The 15419-nt window shown below is 40.1% G+C and overlaps 1 protein-coding gene across 1 annotated transcript in view; it reads right to left on the reverse strand.

Annotated features, from left to right (window-relative positions):
- Positions 1-13639, reverse strand: part of TRNT1 (tRNA nucleotidyl transferase, CCA-adding, 1) — a 19185-nt gene extending 5546 nt beyond the window's left edge. The window contains exons 1-4 of the mRNA XM_012659252.1: positions 13543-13639; positions 12738-12912; positions 6117-6310; positions 1861-1999 (exon numbers count right to left, since the gene is read on the reverse strand). Coding sequence (XP_012514706.1) covers positions 1861-1999; positions 6117-6310; positions 12738-12885 — 481 coding nt within the window. The 5' untranslated portion in view covers positions 12886-12912; positions 13543-13639. The remainder of the gene's footprint in view (positions 1-1860; positions 2000-6116; positions 6311-12737; positions 12913-13542) is intronic.
- Positions 13640-15419: the final 1780 nt, after the last annotated feature.

Raw genomic sequence — 15419 nt, forward strand, 5'->3', positions numbered from 1 at the left:
GGTCTTAACATTATTTCGCCTAATGAATAAACTCTTGACTCTCTGTGGAGAGCTTAATGGAAAGATCAAAATTTGGAGAGAAAAAAATTATAGGAATATGACAGAAGCAAAAATAAGGTTTTTGGAAGCAAAGTAGCCAAGCATAAATGTCAGAATTATGAATACTTGATCCAGTAAGTGTTGAAAAAAGCCCGGACAAGAAACTGGGCAAGGATTAATAGGCACCATATCAGTGTGTATTTTGTTTTGCTCTGAATATCATTCTTTTAAAATACAGTGGATAAAAATATGAAAATAAAGTTGAGTTGCAGGGAATAATGTAGTGGTTAAGAACATGACTTCTGGATCCAGACTGCTTGTGTTGGAATTCTAATTCCACACTTATGACCTGTGCAACTTTGGACAAATTACCATGGGTTAAATAGCAGTATCTGCTTCTTAGGGTTGTCAGGAAGTTTAAATTTATGCAATGTACTTAGAACAGTGCCTGGCATATTGCAAGGGCTCAGCAAATGTTAGAAAATAGTAGTACCAGTAAGAATAGCTTTTACGTTATAAAATAATTATCTTGAAAAAGAATATTAGTTTCTCTCTTTAAGTATGCTTACTAGAAGCCAGTTAGACAGGCTCTATATACTGCATTAGTTGGAGCAGTTGACTCTAAGTATTAATAATGTAAGAAGAAATAAATACCTGGAGATTGACTACATAATTGAGAAAAAAAATGGACCAGTTGGGCTCCCTATGGTGATAAATTGCTTAGGCTTTGGAAACAGGCTGAAATCTTGGCACTCTGTGACTTCAACTAAGTGATTAGCATCTGTGAGTCTCAGTTTCCTCATTTGTCAAATTACTTACTTTATGAAGTTTTTCTGAGAGTTAAATGAGATCAAGTATACTAGGTGCCCAATGATATACCTAGAACCAATAGGTACCCTAGAGGTGGCGTTTGTCATTAATGTAATCAGCAAGAGATCCCACCTTGGCTCACAAACTTCCTCATCCCACGAAGCAAATCCTATTACTTGATCATTTCACCACTATTGTTGCTACAGACTGTTAATAGATTATGGCTAGTGGATGCTTCGTCACCTCTTTTCTAATCCAGTCTTAAACATAAAGGGCTTATCTAAAATTACAAGTACAAAATATGGTGCATCAATAATGTACCAAAACAGTAACCTAATTCTTATGTACCTTCATATGATTCCTATCACTTTCATTAATGAAAAAGTTATGATGTAGTGACAAGTTTCATCTGACATGCCGGCTCTGACTATTGATGATTCCTAAAATGCGGTGCTAAAAAGGAATTTGAAGTTGTGTGTAGGCTCACCAGTACAAAAGACGCTTATGTCACTCACCAGGGTGTGCCAGGGCACCAGAAGAAAGAGTGGAAATGGATGCAAGAAAGATAGCACAGAAGAAGAATGATACGGGGCGGGCGGGTGGTAAGTGCATGAACATGCACGCATATGTGAATGCACATTTTTCTTCCTGAAATGTTAATGTTGTTTAGATGTAGCTTTAAGAAATTAACACTGAATGTGTACATGTGTCAGGCACTGTTCTAAGTATTTACAATTATTAACTCCCTTTATCCTCATGACAGCCCTACGAAAGAAGCTAATATTAACACCTTCCTTTTATGGCTAGTGAGTGATGGAGTCAGAATTTGAACCCAGGGATTTGGGCTCCAGAGTCAATTCTTTTTAATCAATATGCCACACTGTCTCTTAGAAGAAACTAATGTAACTTCTCAAGTTGGCAAACATTTCCAGAATGCAGGTTTCACTTAAAAAGAAGGCATTCTGACTAGACTGAATTAAAACAATTAGTCATTTTGTCTCCATACGTTACCTAAAAACATTGAATTTATAGTGAGATCTCTGCGTTCAGCATCTTTCTGCCAGTCAGTTGTGAATTCTACCTCAGCATGTCTTCCATCAGTGAGGACATCAATCCGTAGTGTCGTAATTTCAAAATTTTCTTCATGAAGCTACAATAGATTTTTAAAAAAACATTAGTTTTTAATGTTACTGGATAGATTGAAAATAATAAGTTTGTCTTCATTAAGGCACAGTGCTATAAGCCCTGACAATTAGTTACGTGTTTTTAAAGTCAACTAGTATACATAAACATTGAAACAGAATGACACCCACAATATTCAAAGATAGATGCAAAGAATGACATTTTTTTTTAGTACCCATCATGATTAAAAAGTAACAAGTCTGACATAATAAACATGTCAACTCTGCTAAGTGATGTGGTAGGTAGAAAGGAGGAACCCTCACAACTGTATTCTCATTCTACAATTTCAGATCAGGCTATTCTCTGAAATATTTTTTAACAGCTCCAGTTTGCAAAGAGCTGAATATCAATTCATGGGATATATATATACCACTGAGCAAAGGATTGATAAAGCAAAAAGTCAGTTAGTAGATCCTCAATTCCTTTACTGGTAATCACCAATGAAGTTAAAGTGTTACAGTGTCCATAGCAACCTTGGTTCGTATCCAAGTAATAGCACCAAAAGAAAAGAAATAAAGTATTACATATATTTTGGGAAGAGATATTACCTCCCTCTGGGAAAGTTGAGTAGTCTCCTGATAGAGTGACATCTGAGCTAAGCCTTGAAAAATAAATAGGGATCTGTACATGGAAATGTAGTGAGAACATTTCAAATTTTAAAAAGATGACCAAAAGCGTGGAGAAAGAGGAAAATATGTAAAAGAGAAAGTGTACCTGACAAATAGCATATTAGCATTTAGGGGTAGAGAGCAAAGGGTTTTACATGCCAAGCAGGAGTTTGGAATCTCTTCCTTAGGAAGTCAAAGCCGCTAATGAGCACTAGAAGTCTGTTCTAGGATTTCTCTCAATTTAATACATATTGTTCTCTAGATACTAGTGTATCTATGTCTATATTCTCACTACAGAATTCCAAAACTCAGGCATTTTGAGACACAAGTATCTCTGAAGGCAAAGGGTAAGAAAAGGGTTTGAAATAAGAAAACTGTTTGAAAATCATTATAAGAAACAATTAAACCCCTTTCCCCCCAGAATGCCTCTCTTAACCAGGCAGAAAACCAGGGATTAACTGTCTAGAAAGGTTAAACCAAAAGTAATCAGAACTTGGTGCACCAGGCACAGATGATCCAGAATGAAGCATCACAATGAAAACAAGATTAACTGAGAATCCACATGACCACCATCCCTTTCCCTACTTGGTTCCAAAATGCTAACCACCAGGATTGTTCCCTGCGTAACGCTGGGGGAATCCTCTCTGATTTCTCCTAACGATATCTCCTACTGAGACAGACACTGGGAGTCCAGACTGGCTGACACTTCCTGCTAAAAATTACAGTAAAGCCCTCAAGTCATTTTGCTAACACTTTAGAGCATCACCCAAATATACAGAGAGAACCAAAGAATAGCCATATTTAAGGAAAGCCAATATGACAGAAAAAGCTCAGAGGAAACAAACATTGTCAGAATAACTACAATTGATATCCTAAGGGAAATAAGAAGATACTGCATCTGAAACAAGAACAGGAAGCTTTCGAAAAAAATATACTAAGACTGACTTCTTGAAAATGTAAAAGACCACAAAAATTGTAAATATAATAGGTTAGAAAATGAAGTTAAGGCATTCTCATGGAAAGTAAAATAAAAGACCTGAGAATAGACAACAAAAGATAAAACTAGAAGATCAGTCCCAGGGCCTAGCAACCAAATAATAGGAGTTTCCAAAGAAAACATTTAACAAAGGGGATGAAATTATAAAAGAAAAACAAGAAGGCCCACTAAGTGCCCTGAACAATAAATAAAAATAAACCCAAAGCAAGGCACATTATCTTAAAATTAAGAGATGAAAAGATCAGAACTCAAGATGGATAAACAATTAAATATAAGACTTGAAACCATAAAAATTATAGAAGAAAACACAGGAAAAACTCTTCTAGACACTAGCCTAGGCATAGAATTTATAACCAAGACCCCAGTTAACAAATATAGCAACAACGAAAATAAATAAATGGGGCTTAATTAAATTAAAAAGTTTCTGCACAGCAAGGGAAATAATCAACAAATAGACAACTTACACAATGGGAGAAAATATTCACAAACTATACATCCAACAATGGACTAATACCTAGAATCTATAAAGAACTCAAATCACCAAGAAAAAAAAATAACCCCATTAAAAAGTGGCAAAAAACATGACCAGAGTATTTTCTTTTTTTTAATTTTTTAAAATAATTGTGACCCGGAGCCATGGCCAAGAAACCTTGAGCAAGTGGACTCCATGACCAGAGTATTTTCAAAAGAACATAGACAAATGGCCAACAAACATATGAAAAAATGCTCATCATCACTAATCATCAGAGAAATGCAAATTAAAACCACAATGAGATACACCTTACCCCTATCAGAATTCTTATCATTAAAAAATAAAAAAACAGTAGATGTTGGTGTCGATGTGGTAAAAAAGAAATGCTTATGCACTGTTGGTGGTAATGTAAACTGGTACAACCTCTACGGAAAACAGTATGGAGATTCCTCAGAGAACTAAAAGTACACCTACCATTTGATCCAGCAATCCCACTCCTGGGTATCTACCCAAAGGAAAAGAAGTCACTATGTCAAAAAGACACCTGTACCTGAATGTTTATCACAGCACAATTCACAGTTGCAAAGATGTGGAATTGACCTGTGTGCCCATCAGTTCATGAGTGGATCAAGAAAGTGTGGTATATATATGTACCATAGAGTACTACTGAGCCATAAAAAGGAATGAAATAATGTCTCTTGCAGCACTTGGACGGAACTAGAGAACATTATCCTAAGTAAGTATCTCAGGAATGGAAAAACAAACACCACATGGTCTCACTAGTAAGTGGGAGCTAAAGATGGGAACACACAGGCACAAAGAGATAAAGGACATTGGAAACTAAAAAGGAGGAGATCGGTGGGGGAGAGTGAGGGATAAAAACTTACCTGTCGGGTACAACGAACACTATTCTGACAACAGGCACACTAGAAGCTCTGACCTTCAGCCTTATACAAGGTATCCATATAACAAAAACATTTGTAACTCCTTAATATCTTGAAATTTAAAAAATAAAAATAAAAGAGATAAAAAGATCAGAAAGGCTTCCAAAAGGATAGAATAATCATCAGGTTTCAAACAAAGGAGAAATCTAAATGGGATCAGACTTCTGGGTGGCAGTACTGGAAGCTAGAAAACAAAGCCTTTAAGTTTGAGTGAAAATCATTCCCTGCCTGGAAACCCATAACCAACAAAACTATCAAATCAGTGTGGAGGTAAAATAAAAATATTTTCAGCCATAAAAGGCCTCCTTAGGTTTTGAAGTATTAAAATGAGGCCATAGAAAGAACACCATATGGGACCTAAGAAACAGGAGTTCTAACAAAAAGAGGCCAAGGAGATTCCTAAAAGTCCATGTTAGAGTAGGAAGACAGCACCAGGTAAGATGTCTCCAATAAAAAAGAAAGAACTGAAGCTTGATGTGTTTAAATCTTTTGAGAGGAACTTTATAACTCTGGCACAGAGTACAGGAAACAATTAGTGGTACACACAAAGCTACGTAAAAGAAAAATGCTATTAACTGCCGGAAAAACAAAAAACATGCAACAGAAGAAATACAATCATAGCATATTCCACGATCTGGCTGTAAACAATACAAAGTCATAAATGAAAACCCTGAATATTGATTTAACCAAAAATTATGATATAAATATGCTAGGAAGATAGTAGGAGGAGGATTATATGTGGTTGTTGTTGAGAAGCTAAACTGTATGAAAGCTAAATCATCTTCCCTGGTAGGAAGTCAATAGCTAACATCTTAAAACTGGGAAATAAAGACAAAATCCGCAGCATACAAAGATCTTTTTTAGAAATGGGAAGGTAACAAGTATCCAAAGAATTGGTTAAATGTGGCTGCAACAATGGAGGATGCAGGGTTTAAGAGGGTTTAGAGGAGACTTGCATTTTTACTGGGCTATTATTCACTTTTTTAAACTAGAAAAAAATTATTAAATTTTTAAAAGTTACAAAAAAGGCAACGCAATTAACGAAGTGTAAGCTTTTCACTTACCCTGGCAGTAATCGTTCCGTGCTTTTCTCCTTTGTTGTTTATCATCCGAATCCCAGCTGACTGAAACATCTCCTTCATCTGAGCTGGGGTAGCGGTGGTGGCAAAATCCACATCCTGAGGCTTCACTCCATTTAATAAATCCCTCACTGCACCTCCTGCTATTCTTAATTCATGGTTCTCTTTGACGAACAATTCTGAGATGAAATAAAGAAGATTTTTATTTCAATGTGTTAAAGCAGTACAGAAGTGATTCATAAGGCTCTTCCATCTATAGGACAGGAGAGATCACTTAACTGAGGCTTTTCATATGAAAAATGAGAACAAGCCCCCAAAAAATGAAAAGACTTCCTTCCAGCAGCATGCCTGTGAGAACTGTGGGAAGCAGGGAACTTGCAGAATTCTACAGTGCCTCAAGGTCATCAATATAAATTTGAATTATTACCAATGAGTAAAGCAAATAATTCCGCTTACTTTTTCCCCATTTATGTGCATACTTTAGAAATGGTAAAGTGTTTTCTAAGTATTTCTCTTTGTGTATAGGTGCTGAGGCAGTAAGTTCATGTATGAAACTATTGGACATTAGCCTATCATATCACTTATGATAAATGTTATGGCAAAGAATCCTTCAAGAAATAATCTGCATATGGTGTTTAAAACCAGCTCATAGTTGTGCTCTTGGTAGAACCATACGAACCCTGGAGCTACTATAACTACACAGCTGATTGCTCTACGGGTACAGGGTAAGACAAAGTCCACCACAACTACACTCATATGACCCAAGGACACCACATGGAACCTAGTGAGAATGACATCCAGGAACTGGTCTGATTCTAGCTAAGCCTTGGTGCTGCTACAAGTTGTCCTGCCACTCACAACTAGGCCCTGGTGTCCTGTGGAACATAAATAATTTCACAGAACATGAATACCAGACAAGGCCATTCTGTGACCACGATGGATGAAGACAAAACAAGCCAACTCTGTAATCATTTGAACACAGACAAAACACAAACACTGTCTGAGACACCCCCTATGATAGTTAATATAGGTGACTGCTCCTTACTTACCAATCAGGTTTAGTCTCTCACTTTTCTCCCCTTTTAGGTAAGAATTACTAAGATACCCAATCACAGCATTACTTCTGCTTCCTGAGAGCATCTAATCCATTGCAAAGCCCCACTGACTTGAACTCTCTCCAGAGAGCCCAAGTATAAGAAATCCTTACTGAGATGCACCTAAGTTCTCCATGGTCAGCGCTCTCCCTCACTGCCAGGAGTAACAGCCCAACTTGGTGTGTCCCAGAGTGGTCTTTGGCTGGAGGACAGTGACACGAACATTCAGCTAAACTCGACATACACTGGAGTTGCAGCATCCAGACCACATCTCAGAACATAACCCTCCACCCCTACCCCAATGTCTTCTGGTTTTTGTCCTCCCCACACACCTCTCCTACTAATTGTTCCCAAACCTTCCAGCCCCACTGCAGACTCCCTGAAGTGATTTGCTTAAAAATAATAAATGCTCCCTCCCTCCACCTTCTTGCCTTAACCAAAAGCTGGCTCTCCCACAAGGACACCACTTCCATAAGACCTCTGCAATGGGAAGTGTGCATATTCCTTTAATGCCACATTTCCAATCAAGTCCCACTGCCAGTGGCCACACCACCCTCCTATCAGTCCAGCCTCCACAATCCAGACAGGGATCTAAAACACCAGGTTAATCGTGCTGTGCAACTGCGCCCCTAACCACTCAGAGCACAACAGCCAAATTCTTTAGCACAATATACAAAGGCTTCTATGACCTATTTGTCTCATCTCTCACTAAACTTTGCATCACATTTCACCCGCACCAAACTCTCCCTGTAGTTTCCCTCCGTAACTCCACCTGTGTGAATCACTTCACTGAAACACCTGCCCAGTTCACTCGTCTGTCAAACTTCTTGGGCCATAACCCACGCTAGGAAGGACATTCACACAGCAGTCACCCACACCTGTTTGTGTATCTATGTGGTAAACAAAAGTTTCATGAAATAAAACTTACCCCCTTACTGCACACCATGCAATCTAATATCATACATTCTATTCTCTCTTCCTCTCTTTTAAAAAATGCCGGTCATGACCACTAAATTGACATAGACCACTAATGGTCACTAACCAGTTGGAAAAATACCGATCTAGCTCACACGTATTCACTGAGATTCAGTTTAGGAGGCCTCTCCTGAAGGTGAGGTTAAGTGAATTTCTTCTAAGTTACTGGTGTAGCATATCTTTACACATACTAATTACGTTAAAATTACCGATCATGTCTTTGTCTCCCCACTTCTCAGGGTAGAAAACCTATCTTATTCATCTTTGTACCAACTTGGGCTCACAATGGAACAGAACTGTGATATTTTAGCTATTGAAAAAAAAAGAATAGCTTTACTGGGAATTTTTTTTTTTAAGTTTTCTGCCTTCAAATTAAAACAGTATCTAAGAAATTGTTTTGGAAAGCAAATAAAGGGCAAGTTTTATGTTCTTTTGAACTTGCTTTAAATAATGGGATGAATACGGTCAAAGCTGAATTTACACAGATAACCACTGTTTTAAGATTCTCATACTAGCTTTACTAAATAAAATTGTTAAGTTTGAAGTCACTCAATAAATTAATTGCATTACAGAAAAAGAGATCCAGAACTTAAAGTAATTTATTCACCATTTTGATTAGCCCTATTATTAAATCATTGCCAAAAAACTCACAATTCAGGATTTTTAAAATAACATTTTAATACAATTGAGAAAGGCACATAAAGACATTTATGTCTGTGTGAAATAGGAGTCATAAAAATTGTAAAAAAGGCATGAATTTATATTGACCTAAAACAGTAGGCACTATCAAAAGCTTAAAGACTCCTTTATTCCTCAGTTACTGATACCTTCAATCTTACAAAAACAGGGATACATTCAATATGCCAAAAGACTTTACAAATTACATACATATTCAGTGAAAATAACAACTGATGCAGCTAAATTTCATTATAAATTTAAGCCTGACACTCAGAAATGCAGAATCTCATCATTCCAGAACTATGTTAATTTGCTCCGCCACACATGATAGTAAGCCATTGTTAATTATTCTTGTTTGCAATCCAAAAGATCACACATTAATGTGTCAGAAAACTTTTGTAATTGTTACCTTTTTAATGTTAATTTGCAATTAAATTTTCACATGCTTATTCCCTTTAAAATTTTGAAGTTTGAGGACTGGAGGTTGGGGTGGGGCTGGTGAAGGTGAGCCAGAGGTACAGGTGGGAAGATCATTACTACAGGAAAACAGACAACCTCTTCTAAGAGCTTCCAACCTTCAAGAGTGACCAGTTGTTCCTATTGTCCCAAATGTTAATACGACTTTCTGACATCACATACTGTTAGGTAAATTGCAAGGGATTCCGGGTCTCCTAGGGATGAAAGTGGGTGCTGTTGCCTTGGTGCAACTGCCCACCTGGGTAGGACAAGGGTGGGGCCCCAGGCTCCCATCTTGGTCCTGTTCCACCCTAATCCTTCCCGAGCAACTGCCATACCCGGGGGAGGAGGGAATAACCTATGAATCGGCCAATCATAACTTAGGGCACCAGCTGCAAAAGAATGTGGAGGACTCTCTAACCCATAGGCCAAGCAGCATAGGTACCACAGAGTCCGGAAATTGACCTAGAACAACCCGCATGCGTAGTAATGTAACTCCCAACTGTCCAATGAAAGTGGTTCCATGGTGACGTCTGAAGCCACCATGCGGTCCCAATCTGGGCACTATAAAACAAGTCACAGACCATAGCCAAACTCACTGCCCTTCCCTTGGCTCTCCCTTTCCTGCGACAATGGGTCTGGTCATTATCTGTGGCATATGCATCATGCTCTGTAAACCTGTATCTTACTCTTGTTCTATAATCCTATCTTTCTCTCCTCAATAAACCTCATTTTTGTGCTTGCCTTACTTTGGTGTGTGTGGTTATTCTTCAGCCATGAGCACACCAAGAATGAGAACCAGCATTTCAGACTAAAACCTGACAATACCATTGAGCACTGTCACCCAGCAGTGACTATGGGCCACAACCAAGTTAACTAAAGAAATCCTTGCTTGTCCACTAATCACATAACTCAGGCAAAAATTTCCTATATTCGGCACTTCAACCTCATCTCTGGAACAGGGAAATAATCTTATATACCACTAGCAGTACATGGTTGTACTGAAGCAAAACCAAAAATATGTGAAATAACCTGATAAATTATAAAACTATATTATATATGACTGTAATACATTCTCCTAGCCTCCCAAATTCCTGCATACTAAAACTAATTCTACACATCGCAAAGCAGATATTAAGATTTGAGAACTGGTATGGTAAGATCTAAACTGCCGTATGTATCACCATACGGCAGCCATCACAAAGGCTTTTTGTGTTTTTGTGCGTTTTGTTTTTATACAGAATTTTACCAGGGCACCCAAGTCTTTGATTTTCAAACTGTTGAGCAACGCACTAAAAGATTCCGTTCTTGCCACTTCCACCATAACATAGAAAAAGTCAACTTTAGATATATCGATGCTCTCATGTGCCAGTCTTTCGAGGAAGGGACCCAGAAGCAACAACTGCTTCTATCTTACCATACCACTGAGACCCTAATTTCCTTAGGGCTTCATTTCTCAGAGTAGAGAAAATTCAGCTCTTAAAGTCAGGTTTAGAAAGTTAAACACAACTGTTAAAAGATTTTCAAAAAACTACAGTAATCATTATCTAGGCCAGGCACGGTGGCTCTTACCAGTAATTCCAGCACTTTGGGAGGCCATGGAGAGAGGATCACTTGAGGCCAGGAGTTCAAGACTAGCCTGAACAACACAACCTGACCCCATCCTTACAAAAACTACAATTAGCCAGGTGCGGTGGGGTACCTGTAGACCCAGCTACTTAGGAGGCTGAGGTAGGAGGATCGCTTGAGCCCAGGAATTAGAGGCTGCAATGAGCTATGATCACACCACTGTACTCTGGCCTAGGCAACAGAGCAAGACCCTGTCTCTTAAAAAAAAAATCCAGAACCCTGTTTCCAAAAAAAAAAAAAAATGCAGAATGAGCTCAAATAAGCCACTGAGAGCTACTTAATCGTTCTTCCAAGAGGCCACTTGCAATTGAGAATGGGAAGACTAGGGGCTAGGAAGGGCATATAAAGAAAGACCAAAGCTCAAATTCAACCCAGAATTAGAGCTTCTAGATTTGCCTTGTTCAAACAGTAGTCACTAGCCAGTTGTGGTTACTAAGCACTAGAAATGTGGCGAGTCTGAAATGAGATGTGCTGTATGTGTTAAACGTGCTAGATTTCAAAGATACAAAAGAATATGCCTCAGTAATTTACATGTCTCATACTGAAATTATATTATCTTAGATACATTAAATAAAATGTACTAAAATAGTTATTAAAATTAATTTTACCCATTTCTTTTTACCTTCAATGTTGTTTGTAGAAGTTTGTATTACATATGGGCACCTGTATTTTTCACTCTGTCCTGCTAAAAATCAGTGAGGCATCAGCATAAACAAACTCGCATTTAAGCGCTCTACTTCAAAGACCACCTGAAGAACCTAAACTAATCAAACACGTTCTGGGATATTTACCACTGGCCTACACCTAAAAAGCCATCATCTAATTTCAAGAACGGGAAAGTAGCTTCATGAATAAGCTAACACAAGGAAAGTAACTTTACAGCGATTCCTCTGCCTTCTGAACATCAGAATTCATCTGTGGAGTTTTTATAAAAAAAAAATATATAGATGCTCATGCCTCCTGGAGATTTCAGTTCAGTAGGCTAGGGGCAGAATCCTAGCATCTATGTTTTAAAAGCTCCCCCAGGTGAATCTAATGGACAGCCAGGGATGCAAAGCACCGTTTAGGTCGTATTTCTACATACATACTATAGCCTAATATATTTCTGAAGGTGCTATTAAAATACCCACAGGCTTTGAAATGCAGCTGTGTGGCTGCCTCAGCAACATCAGTAGCTGACATTAGGACCAATACTGATAAAACTGTGGCAACAGCAAGAAGCAGCTCCTGTAGTCAGGCACTTAGCTAAACCCATTTCCAGTGTTCCTTCCAGGTAAGTTTTGCATGTGCACAATGGACGTAACTCCTATTTCCTGCTGCCTTCAGTTCTCTCCGAAAACACTTATACCTAGGCAGGAAATGGAGCTTAGTGTTTACAGGTGGGCTCTGAAATCAGACTGCAGAGGTCTAACACCTAGCTCTCTAGTTATCTGTGGCAGAAACATAGGCAAAGCACTTCATATTCCTAAGCATCTGTTTCCTCCTCCCTATAACAAGGGAAAATGTACCTACTCATTAAGTTAGTAAGACCAATCCTGTAATGTATGGAAACTACTTCTTGGCATAGTATTCAGAAAAGTGCCGCTTTTTGTTGCAGTCAACTTCTTGCCTCTTCTAGTGACTTGGCTATAGTTTTGGATTACCTGTAAGTAAACCTTTCTTTCATTAGCTCAACATCAAAAATACCTGAATGTTGGCTAAAAAAAATGTAAACCCTGTGATTCTCTATTTACACAGGCTTCCCAAATCAAGAAATGGCATCCTAATCTCTCACCTGTCAGACTCTTCAATCCTTCTGTGAAAAGTGACTGGAATTCTGGAGAATGCAACTTCATCGTAAACAGATATTGCTTCAGAAGGCACAGCCTACTCCAACTAAAGCTCAGTAATGGCCTGTGCCAAGGATACAGGTACCTCAGCATCTGGAGAGAAAGTCATCAACCATGCATCTACAAGGCAAACATACACACACACCCCAATGAAATTTAAGTGAAGGAAAGTAAAGGGACACATTACAATTTTATTTATCAATTGAGAAAAGCTCATCTCTTGTTCAGATGAAAAGGTGACAATTTAAGAGACAGTTACTAAGTCTATGCTTATAGCTACCTGGTTTTGTACTCTGGAAGCACATACTACTACACTCACATACCCCCGTTTTACCGTTATAACATTCTCCTGAGGGGTACGGAGTTCCAGAAACTCTATCTCGAAGACCTGCAGCAAGACCTGGCTCCTCCAGAACACGTCATGGCCACAGGTGGGTATCAGCCTACTTCCCCACTGGCACCCGAAATTTACGACTCAGGGACATTTCCTAGGAATTGTAAAATGTATTTGCCCAAGACTTAGCCTCGCTGCCTGCGATTTCCTCGTTCTTTTCCTCCCATCGTGCCTTCTCCTGATTCCCAGCACACCCTGCCTTCCTTTCTCCATCATCACACGGGGGTTCTCCCCATAAAGTGGGCAGGAGCTCTCCAGTGACCCCAACGCCTGCACTACTAGACAAGGACCGCTCCATTCCTTGGAGAGCAAGTCTGAGGAGTGGCGCTTCCCCGCAGGGAGCGCGTGCCCTTTACCGAGGCCACATGGGGAGCAGAGTTGACTCCGTTTCCTTCCACCTCCGCCGCCACTGAGAAAAACCCGCTGGGGACCCTGGCACTGAAACGGCGCGCCCTGCCCCCACACCAGGTGCTGGCAAAAAGGCTCAGTGAGAAAGGCCCGCAGGGAGCCGGCCGCGAGGAAGGCGCGCGGGGAAGCCGCGGCCAGCCGAGAAAAAAGGTGGACACGACCTCCACCTTGGAGCCCTTTTGCCCTATGCCAAGGAGGCCTCTGGCCGCATCCCGCTCCCGCCTTCCCCTAGCACAGTGGGCGGCGGGCCAATCGACCCGCATGCGGGAGGGGAAGGTCGGACCCCCTCCAAGCGGTGCGCATCCGCTTACCGGCCCCGCCGCCGCCGCAGCCGCGGCACGCACTTCCGGAACACGAACGCGGTGTCGTCACCGACGCACGTTGGTCGGCGGCGAATGGGCAGTCGCGGCAGGACGTGGGCGGAGCCTGGGCGGCTTCTCCCAGCCCCTCCCACCTCCCCACGGCAAGACAGCGCTATGAGCTGGCGTCTGGGCCCAGTCTAGGCCGGCGCAGGTGGGTCCCGCTCCTGGGAATGGCGGGGTGGGCCGACAGGGCCTGTTCACTTCTTTCATTTATGTGCCTCCCAGCGCACCTGTCAGTTGCTCTGAGGTGCTCAGACGCCCATCTGCACTGCATACCTGTGTGACCTTAGACAATTGACCACTACCTTCCTTTGTAAAATGCAACTATTAATAAAACCTATCTCAGGGTGTTGCCAAGCTTAAATGTCGCGTTACTCCCTGGCACCAACGAAGTATTGGGTAAATGCTAGTTATTCTTGCCTGTTCCCCAGTTCGCACTTGGCTCATGTTACTACTCTACCCTAATGCCTGCATAGAAGTAAGTGCACAATTGACTGCATCAGAACCTAGGCAGTGTGTTCAAAATACACATATTCTAAATCTACGCCCTCTGGTCTGTTGGAATTACTGGGCCTATTTTATTTTTCTACCTGGTTTGTATAACCTCTGGCTCCCTAGTCTGGAAGCTTCACGGCTGTAAAGTGGAGAACGTGGATTTTATTAAGTTCATTAATTTTTTCTAGGGCAAAGAAGAGTGAAGACAGTGGCGGAGGAAGGGGAGTACAACTATTAAACCCTTAAAAATGGGAAAACGTGTAGTCTTTTCAACATAACCTCCCCTAAAATTTTCCTAGAAAAAAGTACATGAGCCATGGTATTTCGGTGGCTTCCGATTACCTGGCCTCATATCTTCAGGAGTGCTAAGACTAGCTCTCCAAAGTCAGAGAGACACAGCATTGATTCAATCAATGCCTGTACAGAACAAGGAAAGCCCAAATCACTCTTTCAGCCTTTCCTCCCATTTCTCTCCACCATGACTCTAGACAAACTGGCCCATAGCCTTCATTGCTGTCTCACCTAGAATAGCATTCTCCAAATTACCACTTATTGAAGGCAACGCTAATTAAATTATAACAGCTATTATAATAACTTATTTTTTGCCAGTTACTCTGCTGGGCACTCTCAAAGAGCCAATTTTTGGCCTTGTCAATATATAGTTTATATATACACATATAAATACAGATAAATACAGTCATTCCTCAGTATCAATGGAGGATTGTTTCCAGAAAACCTCCCCTCCTCCCCCGCAGATACCAAAAATCCCACAAGGCTCGAGTCCTTTATACAAAATGGCATAGTATTTGTAAATAACCTATATACATACTCCTGTACATTTCATTTTTTTAAGTGAACACAATTAATACACCTCCTGTATGCTTTAAATCATCTCTAGATTACTTATAATACCTTATGCAATGTAAATGCTATGTAAATACTCGTTATGCTATATTGCTTTTTTAATT

This window comes from Propithecus coquereli, unplaced genomic scaffold (genome assembly GCF_000956105.1).
Source record: "Propithecus coquereli isolate 6110/MARCELLA unplaced genomic scaffold, Pcoq_1.0 Scaffold60, whole genome shotgun sequence".
Lineage (NCBI taxonomy): Eukaryota > Metazoa > Chordata > Mammalia > Primates > Indriidae > Propithecus > Propithecus coquereli.